The sequence below is a fragment of the Microcaecilia unicolor genome, chromosome 4 (assembly GCF_901765095.1).
Source record: "Microcaecilia unicolor chromosome 4, aMicUni1.1, whole genome shotgun sequence".
In the NCBI taxonomy this organism is placed as follows: Eukaryota; Metazoa; Chordata; class Amphibia; order Gymnophiona; family Siphonopidae; genus Microcaecilia; species Microcaecilia unicolor.
Genome location: NC_044034.1, coordinates 202,318,792 through 202,340,080, shown reverse-complemented (window position 1 = coordinate 202,340,080; position 21,289 = coordinate 202,318,792). Strand labels below are relative to the sequence as shown.

General features: G+C 47.4%; 2 protein-coding genes across 2 annotated transcripts in view; one reads left to right on the top strand and one right to left on the bottom strand.

The window, feature by feature from the left end:
* Window positions 1-17,746, bottom strand: part of SYT12 (synaptotagmin 12) — a 421,655-nt gene extending 403,909 nt beyond the window's left edge. Inside the window, exons 1-2 of the mRNA XM_030201131.1 lie at window positions 17,737-17,746; window positions 17,187-17,283 (exon numbers count right to left, since the gene is read on the bottom strand). The gene's annotated coding sequence lies outside the window, so the exon portion shown is untranslated. The remainder of the gene's footprint in view (window positions 1-17,186; window positions 17,284-17,736) is intronic.
* Window positions 1-21,289, top strand: part of PTDSS2 (phosphatidylserine synthase 2) — a 322,237-nt gene that overhangs the window by 103,253 nt on the left and 197,695 nt on the right. Inside the window, exon 3 of the mRNA XM_030201130.1 lies at window positions 18,079-18,161. Within this exon, the coding sequence (XP_030056990.1) occupies window positions 18,079-18,161 (83 nt within the window). The remainder of the gene's footprint in view (window positions 1-18,078; window positions 18,162-21,289) is intronic.

Sequence of the window (21,289 nt, the reverse complement as noted above, 5' to 3'; positions counted from 1 at the left end):
TTTTCTTCTGCTGGTCATACCTCTCTCTATGCAGCCTAGCAACCTTCTACTTATGGCCACCGCCTTGTCACACTGTTTCGTCACCTTCATATCCTCAGATACTATCACCCCAAGATCCCTCTCCCTGTCGATACCTATCAGACTCTGCCCGCCTAACACATACGTCTCCCGTGGATTTCTACTCCCTAAGTGCATCACTTTGCATTTCTTCGCATTGAATTTTATTTTCCAAACCTTAGACCATTCTTCTAGCTTCCACAGATCCTTTTACATGTTGTCCACTCTGTTACAAATCTTAGTATCATCTGCAAAAAGGCAAACTTTACCTTCTAACCCTTCAGCAATGTCACTCACAAATATATTGAACAGAATCAGTCCTAGCACCGATCCCTGAGGCCGTCCGAGCCCAGCCCATGGGTTTTAAACCCCCTCTTTTCCCAGCCCCTCTCAGCGGGGAGCACCTACGAGGCGGGGTCCTGACTTCCTCCCCTCGCTTGCTCCCTGCTGCCTCGGGTAGGCTGGCCCATCAGTGCACGGCGCCATGTTAATGTCGGCTCCGTGCACCGGGAGGCACTTCGTCTCGCTTTAACATAGGCAGCCGAGACACCTTGGGCCTAGGGCATTCATTACACTGTATAATAATCACTCGAGACACATGATAATTTCTTAACATGGCACAACTTGGCTGCAGCTTTATTTTAAAACCAAACAATTTCATAACATAAACCCTCAGGTATACCCAAGCCAATCAGCTCGCGGCTTAGTAGCCAACCCAGTCCGCCGTCAGAGCAAGACTGACCAATCGTAAACAGAGCTCCCCGCCGTGCAGCAAGGGATCTCAGTCGTAAGCGCAGCTATCCCAGCTGTCTAACTTACACCATCAGGCTTGGGTACCCCGCCACCAGCCCGGGGTAGCATAGCTTGCCCCGGGCCCCCCATTATCGACCAGCTGCGGCCTGTTGTGCCAATTATGGATTCTAGTACATTCTGTAAGTCGTTATTGAAAAGGTCGTTTCCTATTGCGGATAGGTGTGTCCCATCTCTCCAGAAGAACCCTTGACACATCTCTTCTTCCCAATCGTGTGTGACCTGCCTTCCGCCCATGTCTTTGACCCAAGCGGCAATTTGCCTGTTCGCTTTCTTTCTGGGTCTGCCCCATGACTTCGAATGTTTTTGGCTCCATCTAGGGATTATGTCAGACCATATTATAGTGGTATCGGGGAAAAAGCTGGGAGATAGTGGACAGATCCCGCTGAGCTGCCCGAATTATGTCGATGGAGGAAAGGGTTCCGATGTCGTTACCACCCAGGTGTAAGACAGTGGCCGCCGGGGAGGCCAATTTGTCTGCGTGACGCTGTAATAGGGGGACCAACTGCGACCATTTCATCCCAGCGACTCCTGTCCAATGTATTCGTACTCCTCTGGGGGCCATGCCCAAGTGGGTGCCGTAGGGTCTTACTGCGGCCCGGTGAGCCGCCCATTTGATAAATGAGTGGCCGACAATCCACACACTTTTAGTCCCTGTAATAGAAAATAGGGGTTAGTAAACGACATTTAGTTGGTATTTTCGCTGCCATGGGACTGATCTCTGACGTATACTTGATAGGTTTCTGATTTCCATGTGCCTAACTTCTTAATGGATGGTGGTGGGAAACCTCGTGCTGCGGCGCATGTAGCGGCTCCTATCCTAAAGGAGTGTGTTCCATAGTTCACCGGGTCGTGACCGATTGTCAGCAGACATTTGCGCAATACTGCGGAGAATTGGAATAGGGTCAGGGGGGATCTATCTTGGTGTACCAGTAAGGGTTCACTACACGGAATCGCTGCTGAATGAGTCGTCAATGGGTCCTATACAGATAGAATGCGCACACCGCGTAGGAAGACTCGTAGAAGGTGCGGCTAGGCCCCACATAGTGGTGGCACGATTTCTGAATTTCGCACATAAAGAACAAATTCTACGGACATACCGGTCCATGCAAGATCTGCAGTTCCAGAACACTAAAGTTCTACTGTTCCAGGATTACTCGGCTGCAGTGGCACAACTTCGGAAAAGTTATTCAGAAATCTGTAAAACATTGGTGGAGAAACAGTAAAGCTTAACTTTGCAGTTCCCTGCCCGGCTGCGCGTCATTAAGGAGGGAAAGGTCTATATTTTCGACACCAGTGAAGCGGCCACGTCGTAAGTGCAGCAATGGTTTCCAAACTGATACAACTACGGAAGACTTTTATCGGAGTACCTATATATACCCTGTTGGGGGGGATAGACACAGCGGTGTACCTCTCCCTTTATTGAGCTGGTGCTGGGGATTTTGTGTTGTTCTTTCTCCGAGGACAAGCAGGCTGCTTGTTCTCACTGATGGGTTGACGTCCTCGGCAGTCCCCTCCATCGGAAAGTTTACTAGCAAAGGCCTTTGCTAGTCCTCGCGCGCCCATGCGCACAGCGCATGCGCGGCCGTCTTCCCGCCCGAAACCGGCTCGAGCCGGCCAGTCTTCTTTCGTCCGCGCTCGGTACGGTCGTGTTACGCCGTTCGTGCCCCAGAGAGTCGACCTCGCACGTCCTTTTCGACGTGTTTTTTGCTGTTTTTTCCTTGAAAAAGTTCGGGAAGCGCTCCGGTAGTGTTCCGGAAGACCCTTTCGGGTTTTCTGCCCTTCCCGTATTTCTCAGTTTTTGTCCCCGTAAGTTTTCTTTCGTTGTCGGGGTAGGCCTCTTTTGGCCTCGGTCGAGATTTTTCTCCCTCTAAATTTTGATGCTTCAATTTTCGCCATTTCGGCTTTTGATTTCGCCGGCGTGATTTTTCCGCCCATGACATCGAAGCCTTCCAGCGGCTTCAAGAAGTGCACCCAGTGCGCCCGGGTAATCTCGCTCACTGATAGGCACTCTGCGTGTCTTCAGTGTCTAGGGGCCCAGCACCGCCCTCAGAACTGCAGTCTGTGTTCCCTGTTACAAAGGCGGACTCAGGTAGCGAGATTAGCCCAGTGGAACGTTTTGTTCTCGGGCTCTTCGTCGGCATCGGCACCGGAGGCATCGAGTGCATCGACGTCGTCAGCGTCCGGACCATCTTCCTTGGCTGCCGCTTCATCGACTGCATCGAGGCATCGAACCTCTGCATCGGCGCCGAGGCATCGGGCGACTGCATCGACGTCGGTGGTACCGAGACTTCGTCTGCTGATGTCGTCGGACGGAGGTGCATCGTCAGGAGTGCAGGTGAGGGCTGTCCATTCCCCTGCTGGTGGCGGTGAGCCTTCGGGTGGGTCTCCTCCTACCCTGAGGGCTCCTGCGGTACAGCCCCCCCGGGATCAACCCTCTTCGGTCTCGGCCCCGAGGAAGCGACGGATGGATTCTACGTCCTCCTCGTCGGTGCCGGGGAGCTCCGGTGACATGCTTCGGAAGAAGTCGAAGAAGCATCGACACCGGTCTCCTCCCCATGTCGGCACCGAGAGCTCTGGGTCGCCGAGGGATTCGGCACCCAGCAGGCATCGGCACCGAGAGGACAGCTCACCCTCTGTTCAGGAGGTGTCGATGCGCTCCACTCTGGACAGCCCGGAACAGCCTCCTCGCCCGGAACAGGTTCTGACGTCGACGCCTGCATCGACCTCTCAGCCTTTCTCTGCAGCCGCTCTAAACGAGAGCCTCCGGGCCGTTCTCCCAGAGATTCTGGGAGAGCTGTTGTGCCCTACCCCTCCGGTACCGGCGGTGCTTGCGCCTCCGGTACCGTCGAGCGTGGCGCCGGCTGGCCCATCGCCCGGGTTGAGGTCCCCGACGTCGGTACCGCGTGCGGTGCCGACAGCGGCCACCTCCCAGGAAGGCTCCCCGACTACGTCGGCGGAGGGAGCTTCGCCGATGCGGGCAAGGGAGTCTACCTCTCGACGCCCCCACCGTGGACGGGGTTCCACCGAGTCGAGTAGGGCGAGGTTGCAGACGCAGGTTCGTGAACTTGTGTCTGACACCGAGGGTGAGGCCTCGTGGGAGGAAGAGGAGGACCTCAGATATTTCTCTGACGAGGAGTCTGAGGGTCTTCCTTCTGATCCCACTCCCTCTCCTGAGAGACAGCTTTCTCCTCCCGAGAGTCTGTCTTTTGCTTCCTTTGTCCGGGAGATGTCTACGGCCATCCCCTTCCCGGTGGTTGTGGAGGACGAGCCCAGGGCTGAAATGTTTGAGCTCCTGGACTATCCTTCTCCACCTAAGGAAGCGTCCACTGTTCCCTTGCACCATGTCCTAAAAAAGACATTGCTTGCGAACTGGACCAAGCCACTAAGTAATCCCCACATTCCCAAGAAGATTGAGTCCCAGTACCGGATCCATGGGGACCCAGAGCTGATGCGCACTCAGTTGCCTCATGACTCTGGAGTTGTGGATCTGGCCCTAAAGAAGGCTAAGAGTTCTAGGGAGCATGCTTCGGCGCCCCCGGGCAAAGACCCTAGAACCTTAGACTCCTTTGGGAGGAAGGCCTACCATTCTTCTATGCTCGTGGCCAAGATCCAGTCTTACCAGCTCTACACGAGCATACACATGCGGAACAATGTGCGGCAGTTGGCGGGCTTGGTTGATGCTCTTCCCCCTGAGCAAGCCAAGCCTTTTCAGGAGGTGGTCAGGCAGCTGAAGGCGTGCAGAAAATTCCTGGCCAAAGGAGTTTATGACACTTTTGATGTTGCGTCCAGGGCCGCTGCTCAAGGTGTGGTGATGCGCAGGCTCTCATGGCTGCATGCCGCCGACCTGGAGAATAGACTCCAGCAGCGGATTGCGGACTCGCCTTGCCGTGCGGACAACATTTTTGGAGAAAAAGTCGAGCAGGTGGTAGAGTCTCTCCACCAGCGGGACACCGCATTCGACAAGTTCTCCCGCCGGCAGCCTTCAGCCTCTACCTCTACAGGTAGACGATTTTTCGGGGGAAGGAAGACTGGTCCCTATGCTTCTGGTAAGCGTAGGTACAATCCTCCTTCCCGACAGCCTGCGGCCCAGGCTAAGCCCCAGCGCGCTCGCTCTCGTCAGCAGCGTGCGCCTCAGCAAGGCCCCGCGGCTCCCCAGCAAAAGCAAGGGGCGAGCTTTTGACTGGCTCCAGCAGAGCATAGCCGACATCCAAGTGTCAGTGCCGGGCGACCTGCCGGTCTGGGGGAGGTTGAAAGCTTTTCACCAAAGGTGGCCTCTCATAACCTCCGATCAGTGGGTTCTCCAAATAGTCCGGCAGGGATACACCCTCAATTTGGCCTCAAAACCTCCAAATTGTCCACCGGGAGCTCAGTCTTACAGCTTCCAGCACAAGCAGGTACTTGCAGAGGAACTCTCCGCCCTTCTCAGCGCCAATGCGGTCGAGCCCGTGCCATCCGGGCAAGAAGGGCTGGGATTCTATTCCAGGTACTTCCTTGTGGAAAAGAAAACAGGGGGGATGCGTCCCATCCTAGACCTAAGGGCCCTGAACAAATATCTCGTAAAAGAAAAGTTCAGGATGCTTTCCCTGGGCACCCTTCTCCCCATGATTCAGCAAAACGATTGGCTATGCTCTCTGGACTTGAAGGATGCCTACACACACATCCCGATACTGCCAGCTCACAGACAGTATCTGCGATTTCAGTTGGGCACACGCCACTTCCAGTACTGTGTGCTACCCTTTGGGCTCGCCTCTGCGCCCAGGGTGTTCACAAAGTGCCTAGCTGTGGTAGCAGCGGCACTTCGCAGGCTGGGGGTGCACGTGTTCCCATATCTCGACGATTGGCTGGTGAAGAACACATCCGAGGCAGGAGCCCTGCAGTCCATGCAGATGACTATTCGCCTCCTGGAGCTACTGGGGTTTGTGATAAATTACCCAAAGTCCCATCTTCTCCCAGTGCAGAAACTCGAATTCATAGGAGCCCTGCTGGATTCTCGGACAGCTCGCGCCTATCTTCCAGAGGCGAGAGCCAACAACTTGTTGTCCCTCGTCTCGCGGGTGCGTGCGTCCCAGCAGATCACAGCTCGGCAGATGTTGAGATTGCTGGGCCACATGGCCTCCACAGTTCATGTGACTCCCATGGCCCGCCTCCACATGAGATCTGCTCAATGGACCCTAGCCTCCCAGTGGTATCAGGCCGCTGGGGGTCTAGAGGACGTGATCCACTTGTCCACGAGTTTTCTCAAATCCCTGTATTGGTGGACGATTTGCTCCAATTTGACTCTGGGACGTCCCTTCCAAATTCCTCAGCCACAAAAAGTGCTGACCACGGATGCGTCTCTCCTGGGATGGGGAGCTCATGTCAATGGGCTTCACACCCAAGGAAGTTGGTCCCTCCAAGAACGCGATCTACAGATCAATCTTCTGGAGTTGCGAGCGATCTGGAACGCTCTGAAGGCTTTCAGAGATCGGCTGTCCCACCAAATTATCCAAATTCAGACAGACAACCAGGTTGCCATGTACTATGTCAACAAGCAGGGGGGCACCGGATCTCGCCCCCTGTGTCAGGAAGCCGTCAGCATGTGGCTCTGGGCTCGCCGTCTCGGCATGGTGCTCCAAGCCACATATCTGGCAGGCGTAAACAACAGTCTGGCCGACAGACTGAGCCGGATTATGCAACCTCACGAGTGGTCGCTCAACTCCAGAGTGGTGCGCCAGATCTTCCAAGCGTGGGGCACCCCCTTGGTGGATCTCTTCGCATCTCGAGTGAACCACAAAGTCCCTCAGTTCTGTTCCAGGCGTCAGGCCCCCGGCAGACTAGCATCGGATGCCTTCCTCCTGGATTGGGGGGAGGGCCTGCTGTATGCTTATCCTCCCATCCCTCTGGTGGGGAGGACTTTGTTGAAACTCAAGCAAGACCGAGGCACCATGATTCTGATTGCTCCTTTTTGGCCGCGTCAGATCTGGTTCCCCCTTCTTCTGGAGTTATCCTCCGAAGAACCGTGGAGATTGGAGTGTTTTCCGACCCTCATCACACAGGACGAGGGGGCGCTTCTGCATCCCAACCTCCAGTCTCTGGCTCTCACGGCCTGGATGTTGAGGGCGTAGACTTTGCCTCTTTGGGTCTGTCAGAGGGTGTCTCCCGCATCTTGCTTGCTTCCAGGAAAGACTCCACTAAGAGAAGTTACTTCTTCCATTGGAGGAGGTTTGCCGTCTGGTGTGACAGCAAGGCCCTAGATCCTCGCTCTTGTCCTACACAGACACTGCTTGAATACCTTCTGCACTTGTCTGAGTCTGGTCTCAAGACCAACTCTGTAAGGGTTCACCTTAGTGCAATCAGTGCATACCATTACCGTGTGGAAGGTAAGCCGATCTCGGGACAGCCTTTAGTTGTTCGCTTCATGAGAGGTTTGCTTTTGTCAAAGCCCCCTGTCAAGCCTCCTACAGTGTCATGGGATCTCAATGTCGTTCTCACCCAGCTGATGAAACCTCCTTTTGAGCCACTGAATTCATGCCATCTGAAGTACTTGACCTGGAAGGTCATTTTCTTGGTGGCAGTTACTTCAGCTCGTAGAGTCAGTGAGCTTCAGGCCCTGGTAGCCCAGGCCCCTTACACCAAATTTCATCATAACAGAGTAGTCCTCCGCACTCACCCGAAGTTCTTGCCAAAGGTCGTGTCGGAGTTCCATCTGAACCAGTCAATTGTCTTGCCAACATTCTTTCCCCGTCCTCATTCCTGCCCTGCTGAACGTCAGCTGCACACATTGGACTGCAAGAGAGCATTGGCCTTCTACCTGGAGCGGACACAGCCCCACAGACAGTCCGCCCAATTGTTTGTTTCTTTTGATCCCAATAGGAGGGGAGTGGCTGTAGGGAAACGCACCATATCCAATTGGCTAGCAGATTGCATTTCCTTCACTTACGCCCAGGCGGGGCTGGCTCTTGAGGGTCATGTCACGGCTCATAATGTTAGAGCCATGGCTGCGTCGGTAGCCCACTTGAAGTCAGCCTCCATTGAAGAAATTTGCAAAGCTGCGACGTGGTCATCTGTCCACACATTCACATCTCATTACTGCCTGCAGCAGGATACCCGACGCGACAGTCGGTTCGGGCAGTCAGTTCTTCAGAACCTGTTTGGGCTTTAGGATCCAACTCCACCCCCCGAGGGCCCTGTTTGTTCTGTTCCAGGCTGCACTCTCAGTTAGTTGGTAAATTTTTTAGGTCAATCTCAGTTATGTCCTCGCCGTTGCGAGGCCCAATTGACCTTGGTGGTTGTTTTGAGTGAGCCTGGGGGCTAGGGATACCCCATCAGTGAGAACAAGCAGCCTGCTTGTCCTCGGAGAAAGCGAATGCTACATACCTGTAGAAGGTATTCTCCGAGGACAGCAGGCTGATTGTTCTCACAAACCCGCCCGCCTCCCCTTTGGAGTTGTGTCTTCCCTTGAAGTGTATTGTCTTGCTACATACTGGACTGGCCGGCTCGAGCCGGTTTCGGGCGGGAAGACGGCCGCGCATGGGCGCGCGAGGACTAGCAATGGCCTTTGCTAGTAAACTTTCCGATGGAGGGGGCTGCCGAGGACGTCAACCCATCAGTGAGAACAATCAGCCTGCTGTCCTCGGAGAATACCTTCTACAGGTATGTAGCATTCGCTTTCTGTCTCTATTGCATGATGTAACCAGCCAGGTTTTAGGTATACGTTTTGATCAATATCCTAGGTTTCTGCGGTGTGATTTTGTTGGTTGTGTGTGATTGGGGGGATATGGGGTTTGGGATGTGAGAAAGGGGGATGAGTGTTTGGGGAGGGCGGGACGCATCGTAACGTTGACCTTGATGAATGCAAGAGGGGCTAAGGGGGGAAAGGGACTAGGGGGGAGAAGAGGGCAGGCTGGGGAGGTTATGTACAATGAGGAGCAAATATGGAAGTGGTATGGGAAGCGGATGTTTATATGGAGTGTTGAACAGTGTGTGTGGCCAGGTGCTTACCAGAGGGGAGGCTGGGCACTCTGGTGGGTTGTCAAGACAAAAGTTACCTTGTGTATAGGTACTCATCTCTATGTTGCCCACAATGGCGACTAAGGGTCTGAAATTAATATCATGAAATGTGTCGGGGGGTTAACTCGCCAATAAAAAGTTCTAAGATTTTGCAGTACCTGGGAAGGCACAATGCTGATATAGTGGGAATGCAGGAAACTAAGCTTAATGATATTGAACATCAGAAATTAAGAAGATCCTGGGTGGCCCAATATTATTGTGCCTCTGCCTCCAAAAGCAAGGCGGGGGTAGCCATTTTGATCCGCAAATCGGTGCCCTTTATTCAAACTAGGGTCACAAAGGACATAGAGGAGAGGTTTGTTATAGTGGAAGGGAAGCTAAATTACTGTAATATCACTCTAGTCTCAATCTATGCACCTAATGCTGCAGAAAGGTCCTTTTTTAGGACTATAATAGCAAAATTGTCCACTATTGCTGGCCTTAAAATCCTTCTGGGAGATTTCAATGCGATCCTTGGACACCAATCTAGATACCAATGCCGGGGCACAGAGATCTAGGCTTAGGTCTACAGAAGGCCTAGGGGTTTTTCTACATAGTTTAGATCTGGTGGATCCGTGAAGAAAAACATAGTAACATAGTAGATGACGGCAGAAAAAGACCTGCAGGGTCCACCCAGCCTGCCCAATAAGATAAACTCGCGTCATTTTTTGTGTATACCTTACCTTGATTTGTACCTGTCTTTTTTTGAGGGCACAGACCGTATAAGTCTGCCCAGCACTATCCCCACCTCCCAACCACCAGCCCTGCCTCCCACTGCCGGCTAAGCTACTGGGGATCCCTTCCTTCTGAGGAGGATTCCTTTATGTTTATCCCACGCGTGTTTGAATTCCGTTACCGTTTTCCTCTCCACCACCTCCCGCGGGAGGGCATTCCAAGCATCCACCACTCTCTCCGTGAAAAAATACTTCCTGACATTTTTCTTGAGTCTGCCCCCCTTCAATCTCGTATTGTGCCCTCTAGTTCTACCGCCTTCCCCTCTCCGGAAAAGGTTCGTTTGCAGATTAATACCTTTCAAATATTTGAACGTCTGTATCATATCACCCCTGTTTCTCCTTTCCTCCAGGGTATACATGTTCAGGTCAGCAAGTCTCTCCTCATACGTCTTGTAACGCAAATCCCATACCATTCTCGTAGCTTTTCTTTGCACCCTTTCCATTTTTTTCACATCCTTAGCAAGATATGGCCTCCAAAACTGAACACAATACTCCAGGTGGGGCCTCACCAACGTCTTATACAGGGGTATTAAAACCGCTTTTCTTCTGCTGGTCACACCTCTCTCTATACAGCCTAGCAATCTTCTAGCTATGGCCACCGCCTTGTCACACTGTTTCGTCGCCTTCTGGTCCTCAGATACTATCACCCCAAGATCCCTCTCCCTATCCGTATCAGACTCTCACCGCCTAACACATACATCTCCTGTGGATTTCTACTCCCTAAGTGCATCACTTTGCATTTCTTCGCATTGAATTTTAATTGCCAAACGTTAGACCATTCTTCTAGCTTCCGCAGATCTTTTTTCATGCTTTCCACTCCCTCCGGGTTGTCCACTCTGTTGCAAATCTTAGTTTCATCCGCAAAAAGGCAAACTTTACCTTGTAAGCCTTCGGCAATCCCTGGAGAACAAGAGATTTTACGCATGTCTCCAAGGCCCATGCAACACAGTCCCGAATAGACTATATCTTTGTCTCTAAAGACTTGTTCCATAAGATAGAGAAGGCGGACATTGGACCCTTAGTGATTCAGATCACTCACCTATCTCTATAATAGATCTGGGAGGTCCCTGGGTGGGGAAAAGAGGGAGCTGGAGATTTCCGGCGCATCTTTACACAAACCAAGCCTTCAGACGTTATCTCATTCAAAAGTGGGAGGAATTTCTTAATAATAAAGAGCATGTTTCAGATCCGATTCTGACGTGGGATGCAGGAAAAGCAGTGATTAGAGGAGATATTATATCCTTTATCAAGCAGAAAAAGCAACAAGCCAGTCGTATGATTGACTTAGAAAGGAGAATTAGAATGTTAAAGCGGCAGATGCTGACACATCCAACTGTGGCATGTAGGCACTCTTTAGAACAAGCGCAGGCGGCTTTAAATAATCTTTTCCAGGAACAGGCTAAGAAAAATATTTTCTGTTTCGTCTTTTTAGATTTGGCAATAAACCTGGTAAGCTTTTGGCGAATTTTACAAAAAGCTGGATTGGGCCAACAGCCATAGCGGCGCTTTGAGATCCGCAAGGTCAGACCGTGACTGAGCAAGGGAAGCTAGAGACACTCTTTGTCCAATTCTATAGCTCTCTGTATGGGGCAGAGGGTAGCGGGCAGCAGTAGAAAATTGAATCTTTCCTACATAAATGTGCAGTTGTGTGTTTAACGGACGAGGAAAAAACCAAATTGGGCCTGATGGGTTCAGTGGAGAATTTTATAAAATCTTAAATACGGGAGTGGTGGGTCTCCTGGGAGCCTATTTTGACATGGCCATACAGAGGGGGTCTTTTCCCCAATGGTCCAACCAAGTCTTGATTACGGTCCTATCTAAGCCAGGGAAGGACGCATTACAGCCAGGGTCCTACAGGCCTATCTTTCTCCTAAATGTAGATCTTAAATTGTTAGCGAAAGTCTTAGCTGAAAGACTAGCCATGGTGATACCCAAGCTTGTGGGATCGGACCAAGTGGGGTTTGTGAAGGGACGACATGCTGGAAGAAATGTACGGCGTTTGATTTGGGGGCTGGAGTGATGTGCTCAATTGGACACCCCTGCTTTGGCTGTCAGTTTCGACTCTGAAAAAGCTTTTGATAGGGTGGAATGGTCTTTTCTATTTTCGTTACTGGGCCGATATAGTATAGAGGGTTTTTTTCTCCAGGCAATACGAACTCTGTATACAAACCCATCAGCGGCTGTGTTAGTATCATCTGCGGTGTTCCCTCTGGGGAGGGGAACAAGACAGGGCTGCCAGCTTTCGCCTCTGCTGTATATTCTTTTTCTGGATCCTTTGCTGGTACAGCTTCGAGGTAATAAGCATATACTGGGGACTGAAGTATCAAGGACGTGTGCTCCACTAAAGTGTATGGCTTTTGCAAACGATATAATGCTGCTTGTGGCAGAACCGGGGCGAACTCTGCCTCTGGTGTTACAGATGTTTGCAGACTTTGGGCAATTCTCTGAGCTTAAGTTGAACGTATCGAAATCTGAGGCGTTACAGATCAATTTGCAGGTTGATGCTTTGGGGGCTGCCTTTCCATTGAGAGAGGCGGCAGGCTCCATAAAGTATTTAGGTACTTCTATACCTGCGGATATGAGTAAGCTGTATGAGTTAAATGTGTCTCCACTTTTGCAGAAATCTGTGGATTGCCTGCGGTTATGGTCAGGGTTGCCTTTATCCCTGTCGGGCAGAATCTTCCTGTATAATATGCTTATAGTGCCCATATGGTTATATCAGTTACAGACACTGCCTTTGTGGTTAAGAGAGGTGGATATGCGGAAATTGTATAAGGCGCTACGGATATTCCTGTGGAAGGGTAAGAGGACTAGGATTCCCTTATCTACACTTATGATCCCTGGGTCGGAGGGAGGGATGGGGCTTCTGGACCTGAGAAAGTATCATTTAGGCTTCGGAATGCGACACAGGGATTGGCTATTGGGTGCATCGGGGTTTACGCCCTGGGAGGTGGAGGTTGTGTTTCTGCACCCTATGTCTGCGTCATGCATGTTGCATGCTTGAGCGGCGCGCCTGGTTGAGGCGTATGGGAGACGTGTTCTGGAGGTATATGAGGGACTTTTGGAGGGCACTTTGCGGGGTTACAGATATGTGTTCCCGTTTCTGAAGGGGAATCCTGACTTTCCTCCTGGCATGGGGAGTGGAGGAATTTTTGGGGAAGAGAGGGGGAGGGAGATACAGTGGGTAGGGGATCTGCTAGATGCGGAGGGTAAAGTGCTTCCATTCCCTACATTGAGAGAGAGATATGAGCTGGTGGACTCTGATATCTTTGTTTTTGCAGATACGGTATTATATCTCCTCCCTGCCTGTGTCATATCTTGGGGCTTCTTTTGCTCAACAGGAAGACAGGGAGCAGCCTCGCTTCTGCCAATATGTAAAAGCTCTTTGTGAGGTTCAACCTGATTTATCTCTTCAGAAGGTTGCGGAGGCGTGGTCTGGGGAATTGAAGAACAGTGTTTCTGTTGCAGTGCTTCAAATTTTTCTTAATATTGCCAAAACATCTATAAATATGCTTCATAGAGAACAGGAATATAAATTTTTATTAAGTACCTATATTGCCCCTTGGAGGGCTTTTAAAGCCCGATTTGCAGAATCAGGTAGATGTCCCAAATGCGGGCAAGATGAGGCTATACTAGGCCACATGTTCTGGACATGCGAAAGGACTCGGGTTTTTTGGGAAGGGGTGAGGAGTTTTTTGTTCAGATGTATAAGTAGGACGATTCCGCTGCATCCTGTGGGCTTTTTATTCCAGGGTGGGACACAATTGCAGGTGGAGTCCAAAGCACAGCGCCTATTTTTGGCAAAGTTGCTACTTTTGGCTGGGAAGGCCATTCTTGTCCAATGGCGACTACACAGAGTACCTCAGGTCACAATGTGGCGGTCACTGTTGTTTGATATGGCACTCATTGAGCGTAAGTTAGTGGACAACAGACCTGAATCTCACTGGAAACGTTTCCAGGATGTTTGGGAACCTTATTGAACTATGCTTCCACACAAAGAGCACAGTCTGCTCTTGAATGCATAAGGGAGTAGGGTGATTGGGTTTTCTAAAGTAGTAAGTGATAATTTTGTATGCTAATGTCTGTGGGCTTAAAAAGTAATATGTACAAACTAGTGTGTTTGACCTGATGTATTTATTTATTTATTTAAGGTTCATTTCTACCCCTCATTTAGTTTCCTCTTATGTTTAATATGCCTTTCTGTTTGGGTTGGGGGAGGTGGAGGGATGGGGGGGGGGGGTATACATGAAAAATGTGATGGAGGTCTCACATGTTTTGACTAAGTGCTGGATATCGGCATCTGTTAGGTATAAACAATGGTGATGTGGTATGAGAGATACAATGACTAACAATTTTTGCTGGTTTGTCTATTGTTATGGACAGTGTTTTCTTCTTTGTAATGATAACTCCAAATAAAGATGATTAAAAAAAATGGAACCTCAAGTTTCTGCTCTGCAGGCTGACTCCTCTACTGCTATTAAGGATATTATTCATTTAAAAATTGAAATGTTGGAGAATGTTAGGAACTTGTGATTATTATGTTTCTGTTAAATCCTTGAGTGGTGGCTCTAATTTACAGGCTGCTGAAGTTCCAGCTCAGCCAAGCCTAGATCTAACTGGTTTTCTTGATTCTGTGGACAATATTTCAACTAGGGCCACCAAAACTTTCTCTACAGTTAAAGATAAAACTTTGGTCTTAATCTTATTTTAAAAAGAAAGGTATTCTTTTTTGGTGGGTCTAAAATACAATTTGTTTTTTTGCCGATGTTTGTCGTGTGACTTAGGCTCGAAATCAAGGGTTTTGTCATTTAATGCTACGTTTTTCCTTAAATTCCCATGTAAGTGTATAATCGCTTTGGCAGGGGAATTGGTATGTGTTTCAAGACCTAATTCAATTGTGGATCATTCAGGTTTAATAGTATCCTAAAATGGGGGGATACTGAATAGGTGCACATATTACTCCCCTTTTTTTTTTTTTTTTTTTAAATTATTGATTATAAAATTCTTTATTACGTTCTTTCCCCATGATGAGGGCTAGTGGAATGGATTTATTTCTCATGTAAATTTCATTTTTGTATGCTAATATTTTGCTTGTGTATGGAACATATATAATAACATTTGAAAAAACAAATCACCAGACAACAAAGGTGAGAAATTATTTTATTTGTGGTTTAATAATTGAAATATTTCAGTTTTGAGAATTTACATCTATGTATTGCATTGTACAGGAGGAAATGTGAGGGGGCACTTTAATGCGATTAATCATGCGATTAAAAATTTAAAGCAATGTGCGGCCCTAAACGCTAATATTTTTAATTTAATTCTGTATTGGACAGGTAACCAGTGATACATATAAAGTGGAGTAACATGATCAGTCTTAACTGCCTTTCCTAATACTCGAATTACCATATTTTTTTTTAAGTGTTTGAAGTTTCTTTAACAAAAAAACAGAAAAGCCTACCAATACAGAATTAGCATAATCTAAGTGTTCCATAACTAATGCGTGTAGCAAAATCCAAAAAGCTTTCTCATCCACACAACCACAACCCGCTTGTAATTTGCGTAGTATCATATAACCATGGTTAATCACTGCATTAACCTGGTCAGTAAAAGTTGATAAAACACCCAGATATTTAAAAGTATCAATTACTTGGATCACTAGAAAAATGTCCAAAAAGGTGTCTCATAGCCTAGTTTGAACATTTTTCTTAAATTGTCCAAATCACTATTTTCAAAATCTATTTTGCAGATGTTCTGTGCAATCATCTGCAGTGTGTCCAAATCACAAGAGGGCATGTTGGGTGTTTTGAAGGTGGGATTAGGGCGTGCCTAACACTTGGACATTTTACAGTCATAATAGAACAAAACCAAACCATACAGGGCTAAAACTAAGATGTTTTGGTCTAGACTTTTTTTCAGAATGAATAAGGCACGAAAAGGGGCCCTAAATGACCAGATGACAACAGGAGGGAATCAGAGGTGATGTCCAAAATGTGTAGATAAAAATATGACTTACCAGCCTTTGACAGCCTCAGATGTAAATTTGTGTCTATTAGAGCAGCATACAGGTCCCTGGAGTGGTTAGTACAGTACACTATGGAATGCGGGACTCCAGTCTCCTTGTACCTATTACACTTGTAGTGGAAACTGTGACTCCTACCAAAGTCATCAAAACCCTACTGTAACCACATATAGGTGCCCCCTTCACCCATAAGGGCTATTGTAGTATATGTTTGGGATAGGTTTTAGAGGACTCGGGGGACAAGATAAGGGAGGAAAGGAGAGGTAGGCACCTGGGAGCATTTTTATGAAGTGCACAGAAATGTCCTATAGGGTGCCCCTTTGCTCTCCTGGGATGTCTGGGGGACCAGTCTTCTAAAAATGCTGGTGGCTTCTACATCCCAATGGCATGAATCTGTGTTTTGCACTTTTTCGGGGGGGGGGGGGGGGGGGGGGGTCAAAAATGGACCAAAAAAACAATGTCCACAGCACAAACCTTTGTTAAAAACAGTGTTTTTGGAAAAAAAAAAAAAAAAGATAAAAACGTTTTCTTTTTTGAATTTCCTATTTGGATTTTGGACGTTTTGTGCAAAACGTCCAAAGTCAGACTTAAGACATCATATCGAAAATGCCCCTGTATGTAACTTTGTAAGTTGAAGTGCTTTGAAAATGAGCCCCTTGGTCTCTCATTTAGTGAAAGAGGCAGGAAAACCTAAGGCAGCAGGGGATTCGTGGAACCAATTTACCAGTTTCAGTTGAGAGCTTTTTGTCTGATTGTGAACTGTTTAGTACTTCACAAATGTTAAGTATCTAGAAAATGCTCCTTCTGCCTCCCTTTCTACTTAGGTTTGCCTTCTGAATGGTGCCACCACCTAGTAAGTTAGTGGCCACGAGAGACACCAAGATCTTCCCATTTAAATGAGAAAAAAAAATGACAGTGTTGTACGTGACTTATTAATTTGGCCTATGGAGTCTGAGAGGAGTTCTGAACTGAGCAGCACTAACTTTTTTTCTTTCCCAAATAGCACCATTGGTACTGTTGTGCTAATGGAAAAATGTTGGTACTGCCTGTAGCTTTGGAATTATTTTCTTGCTCTACATTCCAAATTAAAACCCTTGATACCAGAGCCATAGTTATGGCACACTTTGACCTTCCATCTTAAAAAAAAAAATCCTTCTGAGTTTGATTTAATCACGATGATTCACTTGCATATTATTGGTAAATAGAATGTGTAAAAGCTTTATTTTGTATTCTGAATTCTTCCAGGAATACTTGGCACATGAGATCTGGATCTTTAATCACTTTCCCCCTTAACCAGTCTACATAGTTCTCTTACAGATGGGCACAAGTTCAAGTAATACATCAAAATTAGTCTGTGACTGTGCATTGAAATCCTTTAATATTTATCTTATTGCCTGCGTAACTGATGTTGAATCCTACCAATTTCATATGCTAACTTAAGGGAAGATGTTTGTGACACTGCTTAGAAACACTCATGATGGTGAGATAACAAATGTCTTTTATATGTATATATATTCTGTGGTAGTACTTACTTTTGTGTTGTGTTCTGGGTTTACCTTCTGGTGTGGGTCTTCATTCTTTGGGCAGATTAATAATAAGTTGCTGTTTGGAGATACCTGTTCACCTGACCTAGGATGAAAGTTGAGTTTTGCTTAAGAAGCTACAGAGAAGTATTTGTTCAGAAAGTGATGTCATGGGACAGTACATGGTTTTCCAGCAAGGCCTTTATTCCTGTAAGGTAGAGGTTCCCAAACCTGTCTTTGGGGACTTCCCAATCAGTCAAGTTTTGAGGATATCCACAATGACTATTCATGGGAGAAATTTGCATGCACTGCCTTAGGCTTTATGCTGTTCATGATTGGTTTGGGAGTGGAGGGGTAGTCTAATGGTTAGGACGTGCTGAGAATGAAGGAAGCCTGGTTCACATTTACTGCCGCTCCTTGTTATCTTGAACAAGTCTTTCAGATACACACTTAGAGTAAGCCCGCTTAGGGAGAAGAAAATACCTATGCTACACTACCTACCTGAATATAACTCTCTCACTATGAGCTTCCAACTAAATCCAAAATCCTTTCAACTTACCCTTTTCCTTCTGTCCCTGCCTCCTTTTCCTTCTGTCCCTGACTCCTCCCTCCCCTGTTATCTACTATTGCTAGTACCCTTTCTTTCCCACTGTGTAAAGCTTGTTTTGTGTGTCATTCTTGATCAATCTTTTCTCTTCCCCTCCCCCCTAAAAAAAATACTGTTTTGCTGGATCCTACCATAGAAAATTAGGAAATAGATTGTGTTGGTTCAAGGTTTATTTATGTATGTTGCAAGAAATGTGACCCTGGAAAAAGCTGTAATAGGGAAATTTTATTCTAGTAATTTTCCTTTTGAAAGAGAAAAGCTTAACCCATACTGAGAGTGTGTTTTCATTTTCAGAGGCATTATTGCCAGTATTTTGGTTTTCTTATGCTTTGGAGTCACACAAGCTAAAGATGGACCATTTTCAAGACCTCACCCAGGTAACTGAACCAAGTACTTAATTTTGGACAAACATTCTGTTACAAAACACTGAATTGTCACATTTATTGTATCACTTCACCTACATTTATTGTACTACATATGAATATATACAGTGGGGGAAATAAGTATTTGATCCCTTGCTGATTTTGTAAGTTTGCCCACTGACAAAGACATGAGCAGCCCATAATTGAAGGGTAGGTTATTGGTAACAGTGAGAGATAGCACATCACAAATTAAATCCGGAAAATCACATTGTGGAAAGTATATGAATTTATTTGCATTCTGCAGAGGGAAATGAGTATTTAATCCCTCTGGCAAACAAGACCTAATACTTGGTGGCAAAACCCTTGTTGGCAAGCACAGCGGTCAGACGTCTTCTGTAGTTGATGATGAGGTTTGCACACATGTCAGGAGGAATTTTGGTCCACTCCTCTTTGCAGATCATCTCTAAATCATTAAGAGTTCTGGGCTGTCGCTTGGCAACTCGCAGCTTCAGCTCCCTCCATAAGTTTTCAATGGGATTAAGGTCTGGTGACTGGCTAGGCCACTCCATGACCCTAATGTGCTTCTTCCTGAGCCACTCCTTTGTTGCCTTGGCTGTATGTTTTGGGTCATTGTCGTGCTGGAAGACCCAGCCACGACCCATTTTTAAGGCCCTGGCGGAGGGAAGGAGGTTGTCACTCAGAATTGTACGGTACATGGCCCCATCCATTCTCCCATTGATGCGGTGAAGTAGTCCTGTGCCCTTAGCAGAGAAACACCCCCAAAACATAACATTTCCACCTCCATGCTTGACAGTGGGGACGGTGTTCTTTGGGTCATAGGCAGCATTTCTCTTCCTCCAAACACGGCGAGTTGAGTTCATGCCAAAGAGCTCAATTTTTGTCTCATCTGACCACAGCACCTTCTCCCAATCACTCTCGGCATCATCCAGGTGTTCACTGGCAAACTTCAGACGGGCCGTCACATGTGCCTTCCGGAGCAGGGGGACCTTGCGGGCACTGCAGGATTGCAATCCGTTATGTCGTAATGTGTTACCAATGGTTTTCGTGGTGACAGTGGTCCCAGCTGCCTTGAGATCATTGACAAGTTCCCCCCTTGTAGTTGTAAGCTGATTTCTAACCTTCCTCATGATCAAGGATACCCCACGAGGTGAGATTTTGCGTGGAGCCCCAGATCTTTGTCGATTGACAGTCATTTTGTACTTCTTCCATTTTCTTACTATGGCACCAACAGTTGTCTCCTTCTCGCCCAGCGTCTTACTGATGGTTTTGTAGCCCATTCCAGCCTTGTGCAGGTGTATGATCTTGTCCCTGACATCCTTAGACAGCTCCTTGCTCTTGCCCATTTTGTAGAGGTTAGAGTCTGACTGATTCACTGAGTCTGTGGACAGGTGTCTTTCATACAGGTGACCATTGCCGACAGCTGTCTGTCATGCAGGTAACGAGTTGATTTGGAGCATCTACCTGGTCTGTAGGGGCCAGATCTCTTACTGGTTGGTGGGGGATCAAATACTTATTTCCCTCTGCAGAATGCAAATAAATTCATATACTTTCCACAATGTGATTTTCCGGATTTAATTTGTGATGTGCTATCTCTCACTGTTACCAATAACCTACCCTTCAATTATGGGCTGCTCATGTCTTTGTCAGTGGGCAAACTTACAAAATCAGCAAGGGATCAAATACTTATTTCCACCACTGTATACTTGATGGAGTAGTTTATAGGAAGCCTGTGTGTGTCCAGCTAATTTAGTAATAACGTACCAGTAAATAAGGAGGCTACCAGGTTGGCCTTTCTTGAATTCTTCTACTACTACTACTATTTAACATTTCTAGAGCGCTACAAAGTGTACGCAGCGCTGTACAAACACAGAAGAAAGACAGTCCCTGCTCAAAGAGCTTACAATCTAATAGACAAAAAGTAAAGCATTTAAATTTAAAATATTTAAGCAGTCAAGCACAAGAGAACAGTCACAGAAGGACAGAAGATGTTGAAGGGTGGTCAGTGTGATTAGGTGTAACTCTGGTTGGAGTAGTGGGAGAAGGTGATAGAAGAATAGAAATGGGTGAGGTAAAGATATTTACCAGCTGTTAGCCACACAAGATCTCTTCCACTTCCTTTTTGCTTTTATCTGGCAAGTATAGCCAAGTTAGCCTATCAGGCTGATGTTATGAGTTCTTTACAAATCTATACTGGGTTTTTAACTTTTTTTTTTTTTTTTTTTTTTTAGTGCAGATTTATTTTACTTCTGATGCAGTGATATACAAAAGGAAAAGTACATAAGTACATAAGTACATAAGTACATAAGTAGTGCCATACTGGGAAAGACCAAAGGTCCATCTAGCCCAGCATCCTGTCACCGACAGTGGCCAATCCAGGTCAAGGGCACCTGGCACGCTCCCCAAACGTAAAAACATTCCAGACAAGTTGTACCTAAAAATGAGGAATTTTTCCAGTCCATTTAATAGCGGTCTATGGACTTGTCCTTTAGGAATCTATCTAACCCCTTTTTAAACTCCGTCAAGCTAACCGCCCGTACCACGTTCTCCGGAAATGAATTCCAGAGTCTAATTACACGTTGGGTGAAGAAAAATTTTCTCCGATTCGTTTTAAATTTACCACACTGTAGCTTCAACTCATGCCCTCTAGTCCTAGTATTTTTGGATAGCGTGAACAGTCGCTTCACATCCACCCGATCCATTCCACTCATTATTTTATACACTTCTATCATATCTCCCCTCAGCCGTCTCTTCTCCAAGCTGAAAAGCCCTAGCCTTCTCAGCCTCTCTTCATAGGAAAGTCGTCCCATCCCCACTATCATTTTCGTCGCCCTTCGCTGTACCTTTTCCAATTCTACTATATCTTTTTTGAGATACGGAGACCAGTACTGAACACAATACTCCAGGTGCGGTCGCACCATGGGCGATACAACGGCATTATAACATCCGCACACCTGGACTCCATACCCTTCTTAATAACACCCAACATTCTATTCGCTTTCCTAGCCGCAGCAGCACACTGAGCAGAAGGTTTCAGCGTATCATCGACGACGACACCCAGATCCCTTTCTTGATCCGTAACTCCTAACGCGGAACCTTGCAAGACGTAGCTATAATTCGGGTTC